This window comes from Dryobates pubescens, chromosome 9, assembly GCF_014839835.1.
Source record: "Dryobates pubescens isolate bDryPub1 chromosome 9, bDryPub1.pri, whole genome shotgun sequence".
In the NCBI taxonomy this organism is placed as follows: Eukaryota; Metazoa; Chordata; class Aves; order Piciformes; family Picidae; genus Dryobates; species Dryobates pubescens.
Window position 1 is genome coordinate 16,436,675 of NC_071620.1, and position 24,450 is coordinate 16,461,124.

Here is a 24,450-nt window from a genome sequence, read left to right on the forward strand (position 1 = left end):
TATCACCCAGGTATTCCCAGTGCCACCAATGTAAGCACTCACACATGGTTTGGAGTTACTTACACAGCTGCCCTGGTACAAACAGACACAGTCACCGCTGCCAGAACACACATGGGTAAAAGTCATTCTTGTAGTAGGAAAATTAAAACTACACAGTCTAGGCAAAGCCTCAGCTGCAGTAGTAGGTCTGGTTTACAACATTCTCACCAGAGCACCTACTGAAAAGGAAAGGACTAAGTTAAATCAATATATATTTTAAAGAATTAATTGGGTTGTTGTTAAATGCTGGAAAGTGGGCAGGAAGGACAGAGGATGTATTATATTATAGTCCCTCTGTAAACCATACTTTCCACTGGGTGTATCAGAAAAGGTGATGATTTGGACTATTAAAGTCATGGAGACATTCCAAGCCCATGAATCTGTGTAGCGCAGTCCTATTATTGCCTTTGGGTCCTCCCTACAAAGAGCTTCAATCAAAGACTTAGACTCTCTAACCCTTAGTTCCTATCTTCAAAGGCTTTGCTAATGGGTGTCCTGACTAGCACCATGGCTTACAGGTCATGGGGTTGTTTTTCTTCTCCTGGATTGCTGTGAGTACAGCACAGGCGTCCTCCACATCAAATACATTCCGGCTCTAACAGCCACTCAATGCCATCCCAGAAAGTGACAACAGCAAACCAAAAACCCCTCCCTGCTGCCAATACCACTGTTTCAGAACTCATAATTAGCTGGCATGCAGCTGACTGAAGAAGCTCAGGGTTTCCCAAATGAGCAAAACTTTTGATTTGTGTTTTGGTGGCACAGGGCAGTTCCTGAGCGGACCATCCAATAAAGCAGCCCCTGCACCATCAGCACAACAGCGAGAGGTGGTGTCCCTTCTCCCCAAAACTTCTTGGGTAGTGACCTCCCTGCCTCCTGGTTGGGAGTGTGAAGAATAGCCTCTAAGTACTGTTGGACTCACTGGGAGAATAAATGATGGGAAGGCCAACAGTACTGCACTCCCTCCAAAAAAACCCAAATCACATGATAGAGCTGGGGACAAGAAAGAGGAGGGGACACCCACCAGACATCCCCCAGCACTATGGGAGGTGATGGAACTGATATCCAGGGCGCACCACAGGCTGTTTTCTGTCGGGTTTGTTGATGCTTTTATATATATATATACACATAAGTGTGTGTGTGCGTGCATATTTTGTTTCATAAGAATTTAGGCTAAATTTCTTTAGGCTTTAGAACTGGAAATTTCTGATGGATTCTGGAAGTAATTTATAGAGCCAATCACTATCTCTAAAGACTAATGTGACTTTAAATAACATGTGAGAGCTGTTCACACATCTAAAAGCTGTTCAGACATATTGTTGTATTGTTCATATACTGTTTTATAAGTCTTCTTGAAACACCAGAGAAGTTTTAGGTGAACCAAGAAGCTAATCCAAAATAGCATTTGTTTTGAAGGACCCTTCAGTGGGAAATGTCATTTACCACCTCTAAAGGAAAAATAAAAACCACACCAGGGAGTTTTTAGAACTGGCAAGCACTGAAGAATTGAAACAAACAAACAAACCTATCAAACTCCCCCAAAAGTAAAATTATTTATAAAATGGTTGGTCAATAGTGCCCAAGTTGAGACCATGTTTCCTGCACTTACAGTACTGGATATACATGAACAAATGGATGATCATAATTTAAGGAAAGGCTCATGAAACTTTACAGTTTAGTTTAAAAAAAATGATATCTGGTTCCAAAATGAAACCCAGAATTTGGTAGCAAATTATTACTTGAAGCTATTTTAATGATGTACCTGCATTACTAGGTAGCATTTACTAGGAAGCATTACTAGGTGACAGATAATTGTACATCATCATAAACAAGATAAAATTAGTCAGGGTAAACAAGTCAGAAACAAACCATGGACTAATGCTTACCAAAATGAATCTGACAGAAAAAAATTAATGGCCAGCTCTTTGAAACAAACCTCTAATTCTATCTTTTTATTTTTAAATGGATAGTAGTTCACAACTCCTAGTTTAATAGAAAACCTAAATGTTTTGAGGATGATTCAAATGATATTTAAAAAGGTTTGTGCTAATAAGAGAGAGGGGTTAAGATGTTATTAGAGTCAGACACCCTGGGAGGGTCTCATTTCTCCCTCTTCTCAGGCAGCAAGCACAACCATCAGCACCTGCAAACTGGATGAATGTTTTTGGTTTCTTTGGAGTTTCTCGTAAACTATCATTGCAACAAACAAATGGAAGAAGGGAAGGCCTGGATTTGATTACTTGATATTTGTGCTGTCCTTCCCTGAGTTGCATTAAGAAGAGGGAGACCAAAAACTCCACCCTAGGATAATATGAAATGAGCCTTTATTTACAGGCAAGATTATGACTCTTATGAAAGAAGGGATTAAGCAGACCACAGATGACATGGAAACCACAGCAGGCATATAACCAGATGATGTCTGCCTCCTCACCAGCTCTCCTTGGCAAATAATAACAACAGAAACCTGAATTTTGTTCTATACAGCACATTTGAGGACAAACTTGCTGGTTTTGAAGTTTAAAAGAAGGTTACAAGGGGTTCGCAGAATTAATAGGTTTACTTTTTGCTAGCTATGATAATACACTTGAAAAGGTTATATAATGAATAATGGAAAAACAATGTGCTGCTCCAGAACTAAGAAATTGGTAAAGCAAACTGCCAGTCTTTTCCTGGTGTTTGCATCACATTTATTGTTGTGTCATTTAAATTAAGAGATTACCAGGACCTGATAAAGTTCCCTCCTCACACTGGTCTGAGGCATAGATTGTGTAACACTAACAGTGATACACATCACTTTACAGCAATAATCCCTGTGAAATCTGGACTGAAATCATGTCTCCTTTGGCTTCTCTTCCTGCACCCCCCCACCTCCAAAATGTACAAACTGTTTCTGAAGCAACAGCTTCAAAGCACACAGCATTGGGGTAGGAACTTGAATGTTAAGAATGGGAATGGCTGATCTTGTGAGCTGCATTCAACACACTGCTTTAAAATGAAGCTACTTTTAAGCTATTTTTTCTGTTAGAGGAAGTGGGCAATGACTACTCTGGTCTTTAGTTGATACTCAGACTACCCTCACTTATTACAGGTCATTACTGCTTGTTCCTTCTATTCTACCAGTAGGAACCAGCAATGTAAAATGAGGTCCTCCTCTCCCTTTCAGAATAACAGCAGGGAGGTGAGTGGAGCTGCAGTGTGGCATACCAACTACACAGTCTTGATGCCAGCAGAAGTCCTCTCAGAATTGGTCTGCATCATCCCAGTCACAGAGCAAGCACAATAAAAGCTTGCACCTGCCCTTTAGCACTGGGTAGGAAACACTTTAGTTTTTCAGCTGGTTTGTGTTTTCACAACAGCAGTTCCATCAAGCAGAGAGCAATGAAAGCAGTGAAAAAGCAAGTGTGTAGAAAGAGTGATGAAAGCACAGCATAGTTTCCCCACCTTCAAAACAATGCTAAGAGGAAAAGCACACAGAGCAACAACATTCAAAACTTCTGCTTATCTGCCTCCTATCAATATCCCAACCCATCTCAGTCATTCGTGCTGCTCATCTGCTGCCTCACATCTAACTGGAATGTTTTATTAATCATCTAGAGTTTACTTCTAAAGGCAATTTATCAGATCACTCAGTCTTGCCATATCATACTACTTGCTGAGAACCACAACTTGAAAAACAAAACCAATCACATTTGGAAGATGGATAAAGAAAACAAGAAGAGTTCTTCAGTGGTCAGTCAAAAAGAGCAAATTCAAATAGGGTACAGATTGCTATGAAGGTACTTCTTTGCAACCAAAACATGATGGCAATGAATTAATGGATCGTGAAGGGAGCTTTGACAAAATCTTGTCTGGATTTAAACAAACGAGGATGTCTCAGGAGTCTGACAAATAAAAAGCAAAAGAAGAAGCAGACAAGACACACGTAGAAGGACAGGTCTGAACATTCACCTTTTGCTGGTCGCTGGCACATTAAGGTTTAGTCTTCAACCTGAAAGAACTTTTGGCCTATCTGAAAGTAGCAAGACTTTCTGAAAACCGAAGTTTGCCTGTTTGTTTTGTTACCTGAGCCCCCTGGGGACCCTTCAGCTTTCAGGGGATTAAAACATGACACCAAGTACATATATAATGCGTATGCCATCAGGCAGATGTACAATATGCCATGAGTGTAAGGTTTCACAAAAGGGTTTGAGCTGGATCAACAGCTTGCCACCACCTTTGATGGGGAGAGCCTGTTCCTCCCATCCACCCATGCTCATCCCTGGCCCTCAGCAAGCTCTCTGATCATCTGATCAGATAAGTGAGCAGGTTTAAAACACTAAAAAGCAGAAAACCAACCTGGTTAAAAAAAATACATAGCCTGTTCCTGGCTTATGTGAGTTTAACCAGGTCATCTTGTGAGTAAATGAGCAGGACTGGCACAGAAGAGGAAAGGGAATCACATGCTTGAAGGGGAGCTTGGGGAGAAGGAGGAAGAGCCAATGTAACAGATCTCTTCTGAGACTAATAGTGAATATTTCCAACCTCAGTGATGGAGGTTTTAGACCTGAGCATCCTGGAAGGTTGCTGTACAATGAAGGAGGAATGAATTTATTTTCTGGCTCATAGGTATAAAATCTGTCTGATGTTGCTGTCTTGGAATCATAGAATCATAGAATTGTCAGGGTTGGAAGGGACCTCAAGGATCATCAAGTTCCAACCTCTCTGCCATGGGCAGGGACGCCTCATACTACTCAGACCCCCATTCAGCCTGGCCTTAAAAACCTTCAGGGATGGGGCTTCTAGCACCTTCCTGGATGACATGTTCCAGCATCAAGAAGTAGAACATGTTCCTACAGTTAGTTACTGAATGTCCTAACTACTGGCTCACAAGAGGAAACTTTAAATGTGGTATGTGAGAAATTGTAATATTTGGCTTTCACAAGGGGAATTGCTGGGGACTGTGAGGTTCGATCTTTGCATTGATTGGTTGGTCATGGTCTTAGTTGTGTGGGGTTCGATCCTTGTGTATTGGGAGAGAAAGGTGAGGCACTGACATGCATTCTGCAATCCCTTCTAGAGTCCGGAATAACTCTGGGCTGCCTTATTTTGGTTATTTATTTAAAGAGATTTCCAGCACTCTATTTCAGGTGGAACATAGTTATTTCCTATACTGTAGCAGTTTGGGCCAGGTGCCCCTGCTGTGGCCACATAAAGGCATGCCTCCAGTGTCCTGAAGGTCCAGCCCAGTGGGTGGACATGAGAAGCTGCATATTTCATCCCATAATGTCCTGCTCCCTATACATTTACCTGTGAAGTCCTGCACTTCCTCTTTCTTCCCTCACTGCTGTCTGGTAATGGGGGGAGCTGTCTCACAGCCTCTTGGGCCTGGTTCGGCCCAAGGCCGGGGGGAAGGGCAATCTCAGATCTGGCCAGCTGAGATTAGCCTAACGGGGTGGGTGGGGGGTGGGGTGGAGGGGAAGAAAGAGCCCTGGAGGTTTTGGGTGTACCCTCAGGTGGGGATGGGATGCTTTGGGTATGCTTGGGGATGTCTTTTGTCACTGTGCTTGTGGTTCTCTGTAAAACATTCACTGCTTTCCCATTTAAACTTTCCACCACTTTTGCAATCCGTTTGTCTGAGTCTCATTTTTTGCCCGTCATGTATACCTTGGCATCCTTTTGTGGCATGGGAAATGTAAGTATGGATAAGTAATTTATTTTCTTTTTTATTTTCACTGACCATATCATGGAAGAATCCCTTCAAGTTTCTTTCTTACATGGGAATTCAACAAACAGATGGAACAAATGTCACAATAAACACAAAAACCACGTCAGGTGTTGCTGCACCTTTTACCTGACAAGTCAAAACTGTAAGACATGCTAAGTGGTCGGATTGCTGCAAAAAAAAAAAGAACAAAAAAACAACAAAAAGAAAACAATTTAGCTGTTAGGAAAGCAGAGGGGTAAGGGAAACAAAAGATTAATTCTATTTGAGACGTTTTGGATTCTGCTGCCTAAATCCAAAATGTGTCAGCAATGCTATATTGCTTTACTGTAGTAAAGCTCAGACTACAGTAGCATAAATGGGACTTGTAAACAGAGCAATCATAAATATATTTGTACAATTGTAACATGAGATTTGGAGAATTCAATAAATCAAAGTGCAAGTATCTTAAAATGGGAGTATTTTAAATTAAAATGCCATAAAAAGAGGGAAAGGAGAGAGAAGAAAGAGAGGGGAAAGAAAGACAGAGAAAAAGGTGGGAAAAAAGTTGAAAGTGCAAAGCCACATTTCACACAACTTTCAGTGACCTGAAATAAAGATATTTCTAATTTTTTTAAGCATAATCTGCAATGATTATAATTAAACTAATAAAGAGAGACACTCAAGCTAAGCTTGAGCAGTAGTTTGCTTGAAGAGGATGGAACAAAAGGCCAAACACAGTGTGATTTGTGTCAATTCCTGTTCCTTTCAAAAACCTTAGGTGGATTTAGCCTTTAAAATCTATCCATAATATTATCCTCTTGTTTCTGGGCCTCTAACCATTTTATTCCTAGATAAGAAAGTGCTCAGATGTTCTTTATGTCTGGAAAGACCTACCTTTATTTCCAATTCAACAGTGTAATTCAGGGAGCGACACTCCAAATACCTCTCGACTGAACCCAAAATTTCAGTGCACTAATCCAAACAAACAGGCTGAGCCCAGCGATAAGAATTCACCAGAACACATCAAAACTGACATCTGCTGATCTGGTTTACTTAGGTGATAATGTGCAAGTGGGTATGAGAAGGCCTGGCAGCCGCACATACCACTGCTTTAAAAGATGGTGAAAAACAAGGTGCTGGGACAAGTTTTGCTCATGAGAATAAATCTGTGCAGTAGGTGTTGGTTGGCTGAGTCAGAGTAAATGAACTGTGGGTATTTTTCCCACAGGTCATTAACTACACAACATCAGCCCCAGACAAGAGCTACAGATACAGTCCTTGTCCAAACTTAGCATAAAGGCAAATGCATTTTAAAGCATAAGGGTGTTATCACTAATGCTGAGTCCTGACTAAAGGTTGATAAAACCACTCCAAGCTCCATTAGCTCAACTTGCTTGAGCCACAAATTCATGCTTTTAATTAGAAGGACATGTAGCTTGAGGCTGTGTTTGTCTCGATAGCTTACTCTGATGAGTTTAGGTCATTTGAAAGCTCACTCCAATTCCTCCACTTAATCCTCTCCCTTTGTGCGAACTGCCACCAAGATTAAATTACCATTCTCAAAGAAGTTTTAGACTGAGTGCCCAGCCACATGCTGGCTTTTCTCTGTGGCAGTTCAAGGTAGAGAAGATCTTACTTGCATGCATGGGCAGAGCAGATGGACAAATCTTGTGGCTGCTGGGAAACACATGGCCTAGGTCCACCCAGATCACAGAGGAGGAACTGCAGCAATACAACTCCCCTCACTTCAAGAACAGTTGTGCTCTTGAGCAACAAGGAATAATTCTGGCACATGTGTAATGTACCTTATAGTCCCAAACATTTCACTTCAGTGCTCTTTTTTTGCTTCTCTTCTTCTTTTTAATAAAAAATATTTCTGTCCAGATGGTGCCAGTGCCTCACATGGTGTTTCTACTTAGATTTATAATCCTTAAACCTCATTACCTTACACACAGTTACACTAAATTATGTTCAGTAGTTATCACTAGCATCATTTCACTCCCAATTCTGCACAAACACATTTTATTCTAAGAGGAATTTCAGAAGGAACAATCATTTCATTGTGAGAAAGAACAAAATCTCATTTTTTGACATAAGAAAAAATTGATCTTGAAGGCCTCTGCTCTTTCTTCTCCTTTATGCCAGCAGCAAATAAACACTTGGGAAATGAAACTTGCGTGCATCCCTTTTTACACCTCCAATAATATGGCTTTTAGTTTGAACAGTTCACTGACTGAAGAGGAATTACCACAGTTTCAGACCTCAGAAATTAAATTCTTTAACAAAAAATGAAGACTTGATGGAAGACAGGCCTCCCTCATTGGAGGCCATGCCCTGAAATGAGCCCAGGAAATCCTAATGAGTAATACACCAAAATGTAACATCCTTTTTAGAAACTGTTTATTAAATGAGTCATTTTGTCAGTGAGAAGTATTAAAGATCTACTAGATCAAATTTGCTGTCCCTGAGAGAAAATGATAGGTCCCAGATGGAGAACATTTAAAATATTGAAACTGAATGTTTGAGAAAAAAAGAAGGACTCATTCAGTGTTTTTACAGGCTTTCTTCATCTGGAAAAATATCTAGGCCTATTAGAAACATTAATTGAAGCAGCAAACATAAACCCAATCCAAATCAAAACCTGGAAGGCCCCCCAAAAAACAATATACAAAACACCATGCTTTGAAAAATGCACCCAAGCAGTCAGCAAACTCTGCTGAGCACTTCAAAAACAATGCAACAAAGCAAGTCTGATGAAATTGTTTTTCTCTGGATACAATGGGTTGTCACAATCAACTCGAAATCTGGATGAGAGCCTTTAAGCACGTGTGCAAACACAAATATTTTGCATAAGGCAGTTAGAGAGAGTACATAGATGAGTTATTTCATGTTTTTCAGCCTTAACAAGCCACTTTTGCCCTTGAAAAATCCAGCTAGCTCAGCTTTTCTGATACAGATAAAACCCCATGCTCTTAAAGCAAAGGGAGTCACAATGTAAGGCTACATTGGGCAAGCTTCTGTCATCAGAACTATTGAACCAATGTCAATTGGTGAGCACTGGGAGAGCACAATACTTGAATAACTTGAATATGCAGTGCAGTGCAAGCCTGAGTTATTTGCCCCCTCAAAATACATTCAATCACAGGTTCCACAACACAGACAATGAAGCAAAGATTTAGATTTAGAAGCAAAAGATTCAGCAGACAAAAACAGGTTTCATATTAAAATGAGCAAGCTGATGATGCTAATAATAGGAAACAAAGAGAACAAAATTAATCAAGACAGACATGCAAAGAATACTTGCAGATAAGTAAGGAATAGTGCTCTGGGGAGAAGCAATTCACAGATTGCATTGGGTTTGAAGGGACCCTCAAAGGTCATCTTGTCCAAACCCCCTGCAGTCAGCAGGGACACCTATAAGTAGATAAGGCTGCCCAGGGCCACATCAAGTCTGATCTTGAATGTCTCTAGGGACAAGACCTCAACCACATCCCTGGGCATCCTGATCCAGTATTTCACCATCCTCGTTGTGCAGAACGTCCTCCTTATGTCCAACCTAAATCTCCTTTGCTCCAATTTCAAACCCGTTGCCCTCATCCTATTACCACAAGCCCTTCCGAACAGTCCTCCCCCAGCCTTCCTGTAGGTGGTCTTCAGATACTGAAATGTAGCTATAAGGTCTCCCCAGAGCCGTCTCTTCTCCAGGCTGAACAGCCCAAAGTCTTTCAGCCTGTCATTTTAATTGTTCATGTGCAACAAGCAAAATAATGCCATTGAATTAATCTAATACTGACATTAAAAACTTGAAGGGAATCAAACTGACCCATACAGGATCTTGTTTTAAAGTACAACTTAGCACAACAAATGCATAACCCTAGCAAAGCCTGTAGGTTCTTTATCTGAAGAGACAAGAATCATTTTACTTTCCTTGACATCTGCACAGCCCATCACTAAAATTGCTGCTTCTTACGTGGGAAGTTTGCTGTGGATACTGCAGGTAAAAACCAGGAGTGTGCTTACCCAGCCTGCTGCGCCGTATCTCATCGGGGGAGACTGGACGTAGCTTCCTCTCTGACTTGATTTCCTCCAGTATCCTTTCATGAAGGCTACGTGGCCGTGGTGGGGTTGGTTTCAGTTTTCTTGCTGAGGCCTCAGGAAATGAAGATAATCAAATTTACATCAAACAGTGCTAAAGGAGATTTCACAGGGTTTTGAGGGAAAAAGTGTGGAGCCCTGTGGTCTGATTTTACACACACTCAGCTATAAACTGGAAAGAGGATTGTGTTGCCCCCCAATTCATCGTGATTTCCCAAAGATAAAAGGCTGATGGGAAAAGCAACAGTTAATGGGAGGGTGCAAGATATTCCACACAGTTCTTTTAAGAGATTATGTTCTATATACAGCCAACAATATTTTGAAAGCCCATATCAGAAAATGTAATACTTAACATATTCCCTGGACACAAACGTGCTTTTAAATGCCACATTTTGGTTAGGAATGAAGCCCACTGGATTACATACAGGATTTAATGGAGGTCGGGATCGGATGAAATCCAGGATTATTTCATGGGCACTCTTTTTTAATCGAGGTGGAATGTCACCATTGACCTGGAAAAGAGACAGCAAAAGATGTATTTCTGTGGTCTGGATTCATAATCATGCAGATGATGAGGTCAACTGAAAACTCACAGCAACCCTGACAGTGCTTGCAGTGTTCTGACACCTGCACCAGAAAACCACACTCTGTGGTCCTGTGCACAGCAACAATCCATATGCAGAGCACAAGCAAAATGCAGGTAACAGTTTTTCAGCTTTGCAGACAGCTGCACAACAATCACAAATGCAGCAGCTTTAATCAGCAACATGTAGGATTTTGGAATGATTAAATTGAATGTCAAGGATACAATTGTGTCCATGGAGAGAATGCAGATAAGAAAGCATCTTCCTTTGAGGAAAAGCTGCCAACACCATTTTTAAGAACATCAATTTGAACCATATCTCACTGCCAACCTTTACAGTCTCTGATGCTATGTTTTTAGCTCCTGAGGGAACATGGGTGCTTTTTAAGGGCCCCAGTTTTCTTGATCTCTTTACCATCTGAAGGGTCTAGAGCACAGATGTTATGAGGAATGGTTGAGGGATCTGGAGTTGTTTAGCCTAGAGAGGAGGCTCAGAGGAACCCTTATTCTCTACAACTGGCTGGAAGGCAAGGTTGGATTGGTCCCTTCTCCCAAGTAGCAAGTGACAGGACAACAGGAAATGGTAGAATTATCAGGATTGGAAGAGATTTCAAGGATCATCCAGTTCCATCCCTCCTGCCATAGGCAGGAACACTTCCACTAGATCACATTGCCCAGAGCCACATCCAGCCTGGCCTTAACAACTTCCAGGGATGGGGCTTCCACCACCTCTTTGGGCAACCTGCTGCAGTGCCTCACCACCCTTATGGTGAAGAACTTCTTCCTAATGTCTAACCTAAATCTACCCTCCTCTAGGTTAATCCTATCACTACCTGACACTCTAAAAAGTCCCTCACCAGCTTTCTTGTAGGCCCCCTTCAGATACTAGAAGGCCACAATAAAGTCTCCTTGGAGCTTTCGCTTCTCTAAATTGAACAATTCCAACTCTCAGCCTCTTCTCTATCAGAGGTGCTCCAGCCCTCTGATCATCCTTATGGTCCTTCTCTGGACACATTCCAGTCAGCCCCTTAGGGAAGATTCTGCCCTTCCCAGATAAGGAAATGGATGCAGAGTCCCTCCTGGGGAACATTTCATTGCATTCTTGGGCACACTTTCCGGAGGGACGCTGTCCAAGTTCCCTTTGTTCCCCACCACCACTCCCTTAGCTTGCCTAGAATGAATGTCACACAGCTTGGCACAGAATACCAAGCTGATAAACCCTGCAAAACACATCAGCTTCCTAAAATTAGCTCAGAAAAATTAAAATGGAAAAGGTTTATACTAAAGGGTGATTTGACACTTCTTGATGAGGACAGTAATATTTACAGTGGTGTGATTGACTTCTTCTGTTTAAAGCCTGAGCACTTTTTTGAGGCCAGCATGTTTTGTGGGATTATTAATGAAATGGGAAGTCTCTCTTCCTGGGGTTACTGTTCATCAGATGTCAAAGTTAATAGCTGAAGTAGAGACTTATTACCATCAAAACAGCCATTTTGTCAACTGATAATCATCATTCCAGCCTTGGGGAACAGCCCTCTGCATGACAATAGGAAATAAATAATACATGGCTCTGAGCCTTTCACCTCAGGGCACTTTATGCCCTGACTTAAAGCCACCAGGGTATAATTAGTATCAACATTCCCATTTGATTGGAAAAGGAGAAATGTAAGATTTGCTTAAGTGATTTTCTACAGGATACATGGGGAGCGGGTGGCAAAGCAAGTGGATGTTCCACAGCCAAGAGCAGGAGCACTGGTGGCAGGACCGACATTCTCATACTTGGCACTCAAATTAGATACTGATATGAAAGACACTTGAGGGAAGCTTTTATCCTCTCTGTTCACACTACATCTATTTCTTTGCTCAAAGTCTCTCCATAATGAGCAATTTCACATGCATCTTTTCATTAATTAAAAGTCATGGCTCTTGATTAAAGTCTAAATCAGAGATACATTGCACAAATGTAGCCATGACACACGTGTGTGGGAGAAACAAACAAGATTATCTTTACCTTTTTCTTTTCTCATACCAAATTGGCCCCAACCGCAAAACAGTATTTAAATAAATCATAGAATGTTAGGGGTTGGAATAGACCTCCAGAGATCATCCAGATCCCACTGCCAAAGCAGGATCACCTAGGGCAGGCCACACAGGAACACATCCAGGTGGGTTTTGAAAGTCTCCAGAGAAGGAGACTCCACAACCTCCCTGGGCAGCCTGTTCCAGCACTCCATCACCCTCACAGCAAAGAGGTTTCTCCTCATATTGAGGTGGAACTTCCCATCTTCCAGTTTATCCCCATTGTTCTTTGTCCTATTACTTGGCACCACTGAAATGAGGCTGGCACCTTCATCTTGACAGCCACCTCTCAGATATTTATAGATGTGGATAAGATCCCCTTTCAGCCTTCTCTTCTCAAGACTATATAGCCCCAAGTGTCTCAGCCTTTCTTCATAGGAAAGATACTCAAAATACTGTCAAACTATCTTACATCTTCATGTGTGTAACCCAGTTTTTGCAGTGTAGAAAAGCATAACCAGTAGTTATTAAAAAATCAACCAGAAATTTAAAGATTTAAGAAGCCAGGGCACAGAAAAATTACTGTGTTATCAACCTCCTCACTCACAACCTGCTACCATCCCATTTTAATGCATAAAGGTGGAATTGCAATTAAAAAACCCCTGCAAGTGGCGCTTAGTAACCTTTGGCTGAAGCCTGAGCTTTAAAAGCAGTGATGCCAAACAAGAAGTACATTGCACGTGGCTTTCACAAAACCCACAGCACTTATCACTGATATTCAGTTATTTAGTTGTGTCACTGTCAAAGGTGACAGCATTAAGAACGAGAGTGCTACCTCTGCCATAAAGCATGATTAGGAACTGTAAAGCTCACTGCTCTACTCCAAATGTCTGCAGGAAAGTGATGAAGGCAAAAAATGAAAAAAGATGGTTCTCTGGGTAGAGCAGCTGAAAGCAGCACCTGCTACAGTTAAGATCTGTCCATAAGAAAACAGATCTGTCCATAAGACTTTGTAACGCCCAGCTGGGCAAAACGGACATTCAAATTGAGGGAGAGGATTCTGTCCCTCTGCTCCACTCTGCTGAGACACCACCTGAAATGCTGGGTTCACCTCTGGAGTCCTCAGCACAGGAGAGACATGGACCTGTTGAAACAGGGCCCGAGGAGGTTATGAAAATGATGTGAGGGATGGAATGTTTCTGCTGTGACACCAAGTTGGAAGAGTTGGGGTTGTTCAGCCTGGAGAAGAGGAGGGTCTGGGGAGATCTTCTTGTGGCCTTTCAGTATTTAAATGGTGCTTATAAGAAAGAGGAGGACAATCTTCTTAACAGGGCCTGCTAAACCAAAAGAAGGGAGATTCAGGAAGAAATTTTTTACAGTGAGGCTTGTGAAACTCTGGCCCAGGTTGCCCAGAGAGGTGGGAACTGTTGCATTCTTGAAGACATTCTAGGTCAGGTTGAACAAGGCTCTGAGCAATCTGATCTAGCTGAAGATGCCCCTCTGTGATGTGACCTGATGGCCATGCAACAAGTAACATAAGAGTCGTCAGTTACTGTTCACTAAGCACTGCTCAAGAAATACAGTGAATGGTGCACATCTTGGAGCAGTGACAGGAGAGAGAACTAACTGTGAATCACTGTGGAATTAAAAGCTGTAGCTTAACACTTAAGCATTGTAAGGAAACATTAAGCCTGCAATTTAACTCTTAAATTTCCCAGTTTCCAAGTGCCAACTCTACAAATGCTCACAATTACTAACGTTTTGGGAGTGAAAGCTCCACAGGAGAAAAAAATACTATTAAATCTCTCCAGGAAGATAGTTAAAGATTAGTAAATGCCAGAATGAAAGTTATCTTGTTCCCACAACAACCACAGAAACAAGAATTCTTGCCTTGTGGGGCCAGAGAAATGACAGATTTGAAGCTATTTTCATAGGTACTGAAATGCCAGCGTCACTGAAACTAACAAACTCAGTTGCTTACAAAAAACCCAGTACTTGGCATTTTACATCTTGGAAATAGAATAGAATAGAATAGAATAGAATAGAATAGACCACACAGAATTAGGTCTCTCCTAATTCAGGCTCCACACATTCTGTGTCAAACTGCACTCCTTTTTGTTCATGCTTTGCAAATTGTTCAAGCAGACTGCAGCAGAATGCAAGTTACTGAATGCAAGGTATCTAATAAGAAACATTATTTTTCTAACCAAATGTCATTAACAGTTGTCAGGCTTAGCCAGTAATTGCATTGCAGGCAGTGCTACAGGTACTGAACCTGGAGATGGTTGTAGTCCCAGTTCCTGTTTATGCTCAGAGGTCACTTTGGACAATCTACCCAGTCAACGAGACATCAGGACAAAAATAGATGCTTGTAGGGATTTTGTGTGCAGTGAGAATCTGGATGAGCAAAGCAGCTGATCTGCCTTGAAGACCTACCAATATAATGAAGAAAATCTCTTCTGAAGAGACAGAAGCTCAATGAATTAAAGGCCAGTCTGACAAGAGCAACCCAGGCATTCCCGTTCAAACAAACTATCCTGATTGCACCCAGTCATCAAGGTCCTGAGGGGGCTGCTCCTCTTTTGCAGGGGACAGTGAGAACACTCAGCTCAGTTCTCTGGGTTGTCAGTGGAAAGACAGATAACATAATCACCTGGCTATGTTTTTTACCCCACTCATTTCACATTTAAGCCACATCTGCTGCAGCAAGTAAATACCATCCAGATCTTGATTAGGAAAATACTTTCAGGTCATATATAAAAGGTATTCACAGTTTCACCAAGGTTGGAAGAGACCTCAAAGATCATTGAGTCCAACCAGTCACCACAGACCTCACGACTAGACCATGGCACCAAGAGCCACGTCCAATCCCCTCTCTAACACCTCCAGGGACAGTAACAGAACTCATGTATTTGCTCCCCATGTATTTGTCTCAAATGTTCCCTCCTTTATTTTTTTCCCTAACAATCTCTGATAGAATAAACTGCAGGCTTTCTGTCTGTTTTGTCTCCCCACCACTCCCCTCCCCATGTCTGAATTTTTCTGGTGGAATCATGGCTTTCTCACTAACAAAGGTTGGATGACACCTTGAGCAACCTAGTCTAGTGGAAGGTGTCCTTGCCCATGGTAGGGGGATTTGAACTAGATGATCTTTAAGGTCCCTTCCAACCCAACCCATTCTATGAATCTGTGATTTACTGTTTACATGGAATCATCATTTTAAGGTTCTCAGAAAAAAAAAGAAAAAAGAGAAGATCAAAAAAGGAAAAGATGATTTCAGATTAGACAAACGCTAATGAGTCTCTTGCCTTACCATGACCTTCCTTAAGGTATAGCGTTTGGATCTAATGTCATCCATCAGCATTTCATAGGGTGTGAGCTGGTACTCTATTGGGAGTGGGTTGTACTGACGCTCTTGGACTTTCTTGAGTTTAACACCATTCCGTAAATCCCGCATCACTTGGACCCAGAAACGAGCCTGAAGAGAAAAGAGAAAATTTATTTGGTACCTTGCCCTTGAATATCCCTTCAGATCAAACCAAGTTGTCCATTAAGACTGAGAGAACTGGGGCTGTTTGGTCTTGAGAGGCTGAAAGGGGATCTTATCCACATCTACAAATATCTGAGAGGTGGCTGTCAAGATGAAGGTGCCAGCCTCTTTTCAGTGGTGCCAAGTAATAGGACAAGGAACAATGGGGATAAACTGGAACACGGGAAGTTCCACCTCAATATGAGGAGAAACTTCTTTGCTGTGAGGGTGATAGAGTGCTGAAACAGGCTGCCCAGAGGGGTTGCGGAGTCTCCTTCTCTGGAGACTTTCAAAACCCACATGGATGTGTTCCTGTATGGCCTGCCCTAGGAGATCCTGCTTTGGCAGTGGGATCTGGATGATCTCTGGAGGTCCCTTCCAACCTTACAACCCTTCCCCTTTCAGGGCACCAGCAAATACATACAGATGTAGTACTTTATTTTTAACACATCAACCAAAAGCCATTTTATTTAATGCAAGCCTGTTTCGAACCCTCATGAATGTAACACTTTGCTGCAACTTGCAGGACTGCAGAGTCTCACCTCAAGTTCATCTTTAAGATAACAGATAATAAGGATTTCAAATTTTCATACCATAAATCTGTGTTTCCATTTCAAGTTTACTGCATGCACATCAGGAAAGTTTCCAGACTTATGACTAGTATTGTGTGCAACAACACAAATTGAATCCAAAACTTTGTTTCTCATAGGATCAGAACTTTCTTTCCAAGTTTCTCAACAGCTGTTTTTCAGACAGAAATTTTGCAAGGGACTCAGCTGGTGACTCTGCCTACTGCCTGACTGCCCCTTTGAAGGGCAGCCAACATGATACCTGCATAAATCCTCCTGGAGGCATTACTGACTCAGAAGAATAGTGAAGAGGTGATTGGGTACAATCAGCATGGCTTCACCAAGGGCAAATCCTGCCTGACAAACCTGGTGGCCTTCTATGAACAGGTCACAATGTTAATAGATGAGGGGTGAGCAACTGATGTCGTTTACCTGGACCTGAGCCAAGCCTTCGACACTGTCCCGCACCACATCCTGGTCCCCAAACGGGTGACACATGGGTTTGATGGGTGGACCACTAGATGGGTAAAGAACTGGCTTGATGGCTGCACCCAAAGAGTGGCTGTCAATGGGTCCATGTCCCAGTGGAGGCCAGTGACAAGCAGAGTCCCTCAGGGATCAGTCCTGGGACCAGGCTTGTTCAACATCTTTGTGGGTGCCATGGACAGTGGCATTGAGTGCACCCTCAGCAAGTTTGCTGATGACACCAAGCTGTGTGGTGCAGCAGACATGCTGGAGGGAAGGGATGCCATCCAGAGGGACCTGGACAGACTGGAGAAGTGGGCACAGGCCAACCTCATGAGGTTCAACAAGACCAAATGCAGGGTCCTGCATCTGTGTCGAGGCAATCTCAGGCACAAATCCAGGCTGGGCCGTGACCAGCTGGAAAGCAGCCCTGAGGAGAAGGTCTTGGGGGTGCTGGTGGACAAGAAGCTCAACATGAGCTCTCAGTGTGCACTTCCAGCCCAGAAAGCCAATCAGATCCTGGGCTGCATCAGGAGCAGTGTGGCCAGCAGGTCAAGGGAGGTGATTCTCCCCCTCTATTCGGCTCTGGTGAGACCCCACCTGGAGGACTGCGTCCAGTTCTGGAGCCCCTATTACAAGAGGGATATGGACGTGCTGGAAGGTGTCCAGAGAAGGGCCACAGGGATGATCAGAGGGCTGGAGCACCTCTCCTATGAGGACAGACTGAAAGAGTTGGGGCTGTTCAGTCTGGAGAAGAGAAGGCTCTGAGGTGACCTTATTGTGGCCTTCCAGTATCTGAAGAGGGCCCACAGGAAGGCTGGGGAGGGACTTCGTAGGTTATCAGGTAGTGATAGGACTAGGGGGAATGGAATGAAGCTGGAGGTGGGGAGATTCAGGCTGGATGTGAGGAGGAAGTTCTTCACCATGAGAGTGGTGAAGCCCTGGAATGGGTTGTCCAGGGAGGTGGTTGAGGCCCCATCCCTGGAGGTGTTTAAGCCCAGGCTGGATGAGGCTCTGGCCAGCCTGATCTAGTGTGGGGTGTCCCTGCCCATGGCAGGGGGGTTGGAACTGGACGATCCTTGTGGTCCCTTCCAACCCTGACTGATTCTATGATTCTGTAAATTCTCTCTTTAAATTGCAAAAGCTTCTCCATGAACACAGTCTAAAGGAAAACTAATCCTGGGATACTTGCATTGTTTCATCTGTTTGAGAAGGGAGGTTGAGACTCCATTTGGTTCTAACTTGTGAAGAGTTACTAATAACTGATACGTTAAAAAAACAGACACTGGTTTTAACATAAACCAAACAACTTTAGGTAAGCATTATAAAGAAATATCAACTACTGGCAATGATGCTGAATCATCATTCAGTTCTTATCTTACCCAGTCAGCATTTTTTAAGTCATCAAGATCTGTACTGGATTCATCGCTTGCTTCTTTGTCCATTTCCTGAATCTTCTTCAGATTCTGCCAATGAAAAGAAAATGAGTCAACAAATGCATGACAGCATTGCCCTCGAGTAAAACTGCAGCCTACTTTTTGACATCTGCTGAATTATATTGTTTGGGTATTCTGCTGAATGTTTCATGACTTGAACAGCAATACTCTAAAAGTAACTCAGAATGCTATTTGAATATTTCTCTCAATTGAAAAGTGGACCTTAAATGCTGGGAAACAAATTCTAAGTTTTGAGTATGGAAGGACTTCATGGATGATCTCCAGAGGTCCTTTCCAAGTCCTGCTAGTCTGTGATTCTGTGAGTCCACAACCTCCCTGGGCAGCCTGGGCCAGGGCTCTGGCACCCTCACAACTAACAGCTTCAAGCTCAGGTGAAAGCTGGAGTTGACAAAGGTGTGGAGCATGGATTCCACCCAGGTGGATTCTGCTGCCGGTGTTCTGAAATGGGATGTGGTGGTGGCCCGGCTTCCAGTTGTTTAGGGTGTGTGCAGCTGTGGTCCAGTCCAGCTGTGGCAGGGCAGGAGACTGCCCAGAATTAAAGGGTAGATCTGGGAGGGAATGGGACCGGGGAAGCAGAGGTCCTTCACAGGCAGATGTGGGGAGGAGCTAGGAATGTATACCAGGCCAACAGCTGAGGAAAGCCAAGCAAAGCTGATCTGGTTTAGCTTGAACAAACTTTTTTCAGTTGCCAGTTGTAATTCATCAGCTGAGCTAAAACCAGAGCCACAGCCGAGCAGTCTGCTGTTCAACTTGGTTCTCACTGGTGCAGTTTCTCCCTCAGAAGTTGTGCAGCTGCATGACAGAGAGTTGCGTTCCTCATTTTAAAAAGGGAGGAAACCACCCTTGGAGTAGGTGAAGGCTGTGCAGGTGCTGATCCAGGGTCTGTTAACCTGTGCCATCAAACAGCAGTGAAAGTGGAGAGAAGATCAGTGCTGTTCCAAAAGGCAAGCAGCAGCAGATGGCAACAGCAAACTAGTTCAGCTGCAGGATGAACCAGAGGTGGGTGAACAGCACTCCCCTGTTCTCCCTGGGCAGGGCTGCACCTTGCAGACCCCCTAAGGCAGGCTAGGAAATACTTTTATGTAACATCATGACAGAGGAAAAGTGACAGAGAGCGATTTTAATATTCCTTAAATTGGGCTATGTACAGGAAAAAAACCCAAACACCCAACCACATAGCAGGTCTCTTAAGCTACAATGCAGAAAAATGTTACTGACTTGGTAAGGATCCCATTCATAGCAAAATCATTGTTATGGGCTGAACTCAAGGCAGCTCATTTCTCTAGGAGAAGAAATTCCCAGAAAGTTAGTTGTGAAAAGGAATAAAATACTAGAAATGCTTTCCACTGAACTGTGACAGACTTGCATGTGTATTGAAATGAAGTAGTCTGTATAACACAACTACAGACTATAAAGTAAATAATAAGGTAAGTAAAAATAATAAGTAATAAAATCAGGTAAGGAAGAGGAACAGATATTTCAAGGGTAAAAGCTGCTATTTAAGAGCAAGATTGGACCACACATATTTGGAAATGATTGTCTGCAAAGCAGAAAAAAAAAAAAAAAAAAAAGGCTTTCACACTAACAAGAATAAGAAAGATGATTAAAAGTTAAAGGAGACCAAAGAAGAGACAAGCTTGCACACAGATAAGATTGTAAAGGCTTTGCAGAAATTATCTTATACACATAAACAGCTACACGGGGCGCATCAAGAAAAGCGTGTCCAGTAGGTCTAGGGAGGTTCTCCTCCCCCTCTACTCTGTCCTGGTGAGACCACACCTGGACCACTACATCTAGTTTTGGGCTGCCCAATTCAAGACAGAGAGGGATCTACTGGAGAGAGTCCAATAAAGAGCTATGAGGATGATTAAGGTACTTAAACATCTCTCCTGCGAAGAGAGATGGAGAGAACTGGGGCTGTTTAGCCTGGAGAAGAGAAGGCTGAGAGGGGATCTTACTGATGTCTATAGATATCTGACGGGTGGGTGTCAAGATGAAGGTGCTAGCCTCTTTTTGGTGTGCTCAGTGATAAGACAAGGAACAACAGGTACAAGCTAGAACACAGGAGGTTCCAGCTCAGCATGAGGAGAAACTTCTTTATGATGAGGGTGACAGAACACCGGAAGAGGCTGCCCAGAAAGGTTGTGGAGTCTCCTTCTCCGGAGAATTTAAAAAACAGCCTGAATGTGTTCCTGTGTGGCCTGCCCTAGGTGATCCTGCTTTGGCAGGGGGGGTTGGACTGGATGATCTCTTGAGGTCCCTTCCCACCCCTAACAGCCTGTGATTCAGTGATACTCAAAATGCTATCTCTTTTTTTGATTACTTCTGTATTGAAATGATCTGGAATCAGCAGTACAAACAAATTCTCAATACTTCACGTGTACAGAGATTTTCCCAGGAAATCTTTAACAATGTCAATCTGTTAACAATGTTTGATCTGTTTACTAAGTCCTCACTAATGTATTCAAAATGGACAGTTAAATCCTCTGCTAACTACTTGTTTATTTTATGAGACTAAAGCAGCAGGTCAGAGATCTGACAGATACATTCATTTATCAAAAATCTTGTTCTCACTTCTAAGCACTCAAGCTTTTCCTTTAAAGAAACTAAACAATATCAGTTTAGCTTCTGAGCTATCCAGAAAACTTTAAACTAAGTGTATTCTGTGAAATGTTTCCTTTTTTTCCTGAAAGTAGTTCCAAAACTGCCTACACATCTCTGGAAGAAAGTGCACCACTGGAAGAATACTTAACTTGCACATTTAACAGAGTATAAGTATCAATCAAGCTTGGTTCCAGAGATGGCACATGTGAGTCAGGCACCACAGAGGTTTTGGAAAGAGAGCAGATGGGTTATTTATTGTCTTATTTAAATAAGTAACACACTTGCTTTCACATTAAGGAAGAAATACTATCATTACCTATAAAAATAAAATACATAATTTACAGGAAGATTATAAAAAACCCAAAGCACCAGCATTACAGAAGGAAATATATCATGGGATGATGTGGGGATGTTTTGGCATGACTTGCAGTATCACCACAGGATACCCAACTGGGAAAGAATGTCTTTGTGGAAACTTGCATCAGGCCTGTTGCTGTGGCCAGCAATGACACTTACAGGCAATCAGCCTTTTCCAAGGGAAAACAGGCAAAAATGGGAAGAAGGATAGCATAAAGGCCTCACTTACATGTATTTTTCAGCCCAGGTTTCTTCTTGTCTGTGCCATACAGTCACAATAACCATTTCAAAACCAGTATCTGTGAATTGGAGAGTCCAGCTGACTCTACACAGATGCTGAGGGGACTGGAGCATCTCTCTGATGAAGAGAGGCTCTGAGACCTGGGACTGTGTAGCCTGTACTGAGAGGGGATCTTATCAATAATTAAAGGCTGGGAGTCAAGAGGATGGGGCCAGATTCTTTTCATTGGTGATCAGCAATGGGCACAAACTAGGACAGAGGAAATTTCACTTGCACATAAACAAAAACTTCTTTCTTGTTGAGGGTGCCTGGAGGATTGGTCCTGGCTTCCCAGAAAGATTGCAGAGTCCTTCATGGGAGATTATTCCAAATCCACCTGGATATTGTGATCCTGGGCAACCTGCTGTGGGTAACCCTGCTTTAGCAGGGGTTGGACTGTATGATCCCCAGAGATCACTTCCAGCTCCTACTGTCCTCTGATTCTATGAACTGTAAATGGTGTGTTTTCTTGCAAACTACTAACATCTGTTGATAAACTGTAAACCAGAAAATCGTTCTGATATCTTCTCCTCTTCCTAGTTGTAATAAAAAAGCTAACTTCAGTAAATGAGTTCACAACTCTCAGATACATTCCTGCTTTCCATAATGGAAGGTACATACTAATTTTTTTAAAATTTGCATGTTCCAGCTGCTTAACCTTTACTTAACTGTTCAAAAAGATTTGCAGCAATTACCCATCTCAGCAATCATGTTCCCTACTGTACAGTTTATGCCCAAAGGCTCATGCCTTTGACTGACATAAATATGCCATCAAGCTAAAAAGATTACAACCTGTTTTTCTTAACAGCAGAAAATAAGAAGGAAAAATACCAAAACCCTGAATATCTGAAAGTTCTTCCAAATAAGGCAACCATTTAATTAGTTTCTCTGGAACATAGCTGGAGGGGGAGTTTCTATCCCAGAAAGTGCAGGTGTAAGCAGTGCTGGCTACACTGGGGAGCTGCAAGAGCAGAACCTGCCAACCAACAGAGAAGTCTCGCAAAAAGTCTTTTGATCCAAATGAGCTGATAGAAGCATAGGCTACTGCCAAAGCTGTGCTCCTAATCTTCCTCATCCTACCCAATTGCTCCAGCTGCTTCTTTCATAACCAGCACTAATCCATACTTTCTAGGGATAGTTCATTCACCTCCCTGGCACCTAGTTCAGACCCCTAAACACAGCTCACCATTCAATTTAGTCAAGAACAGCAGGAAGGAAAGAATTTCCATCATTACACAAGGCAGAAAGCTGTGGAGGATTGGATAGAAAAAGAATCAGCAAGCACTCAGTCCTTACAGTCAGTGCTTAGGAAGGTGGCTTTAAATTTCCACGACCTGTCAGGTGCAGCTTGGGAAGGAATAAATTCACTGTGACAAATGATTATGTTTAAACTTGTAGACTAAATGAAATATTATCACTTCCCTCCAGCATCCCCAGCCAGCATCAGCGGGTTTCACATTTGTTTCCATTGTAAATTATGGAAACCAACACATTCACAATACAGGAGAGCATCTGTCAGAACTTAACTGTGATCCAAACCCCACAGGCAGCCTCAGTGGCTGCAGTCATTTGTTGTTACCTTGGGGACAAGGGCCTAAAAAAAAAAGCTACTCCAGTGGAATAAATACATGGCCTAAATGGGTTTCCATTCCACAAAGCAGAAACATCTTAAAAGGGTTTTTCTGAACAATCTCAGAACCTCAGACCCATACCACAGTCCTGATCCACCTATTACAGCCTGGGTGTTCACGTGAAAGTAAGGGGCAGATGTGTAGGAAGCAAATGTTTTTCACTAGCTTCAGCTTTTTTTAAACCATTACAGCACTTGGTCATTTTATAAAATCCCCTGCAATTTGTGACAAAAGCTAGCAATAAAAATATCAGATGTCTCCAAGTGAGACTTGCTGCACTATTAAAAGCAGGCACTTGATTTGCTGCTGTGTGTCCCACATTTGAGACACAGCTCTCCTGGGTTTGGTGACAGATGGGGAGTTTATATAAGACACTTGTCAGCACAGCATCAAAGACCTGCTTCCACAAAATGCTCTCTAAAATGCAACATTTTAATGAAGACAGCATTTGTGGGAATTCAGATCTGGCCTTTGTGTTTCACCAATTGTAGGACAGTCTACAGCAGTTTCCAGTTTATCTTCCTTACTTGGAATCATTTGTTTGCTGATGCAAGGAATTCTTATGCTGCTATCTGCAGGACTAACAAAATAATCTTGCACATCTAGGCTCAATTTAACAAACATAACCTCCACAAAGAGGAAAAACAGCTTTTAGATATTCAGCTATCCAACTTGGGTTTAAATTCCAAGGGCTTGGCCAGCAGCATTACTCCAGTTCTCTAAAAAGACCCAAACCCCATTTAATTCAAACAGGATCGGTTAAACCAGTCACTGAAAAGCTCTAAACCAATATCAAATTTCTTCATATAGAGAAGTATGGGTCAAGGTATTTTCCTCAGCTCTGGAAAGGGTAATAGTCACCATGCTGTTCAACAGAACTGTTCAAGAATGGAGGGGGAAAAATCTCCAAACCAAGTGCTTGGTTACTCAGTAACAGTTACTGAGTGACAGTGGCTGCATCCCTTAAAAAACCAAAATAAATCAAAACAAACAGTAAAAAGCCCCCCAAGGAAAAAAACAACAACCAAACAAAAAAAAAACAACAACCAAATCAGCAACATTTTCCTTATTAAAGCTCCTAGCTGGGAGGATCAAACAAATCCTTATTACTTTGCTTTGCTCTGGTGAGGCCTCACCTG

General features: G+C 42.4%; 1 protein-coding gene across 5 annotated transcripts in view; it reads right to left on the bottom strand.

Annotated features, from left to right (window-relative positions):
• Positions 1 to 24,450, bottom strand: part of SPIRE1 (spire type actin nucleation factor 1) — a 142,157-nt gene that overhangs the window by 17,230 nt on the left and 100,477 nt on the right. For 3 of the 5 annotated variants that reach the window (XM_054164236.1, XM_054164238.1, XM_054164240.1), the window contains exons 4-8: positions 18,365 to 18,448; positions 15,733 to 15,897; positions 10,243 to 10,329; positions 9,743 to 9,872; positions 5,870 to 5,911 (exon numbers count right to left, since the gene is read on the bottom strand). In XM_054164236.1, coding sequence (XP_054020211.1) covers positions 5,870 to 5,911; positions 9,743 to 9,872; positions 10,243 to 10,329; positions 15,733 to 15,897; positions 18,365 to 18,448 — 508 coding nt within the window. The remainder of the gene's footprint in view (positions 1 to 5,869; positions 5,912 to 9,742; positions 9,873 to 10,242; positions 10,330 to 15,732; positions 15,898 to 18,364; positions 18,449 to 24,450) is intronic. The other 2 variants (XM_054164237.1, XM_054164241.1) reach the window with 1 other exon arrangement.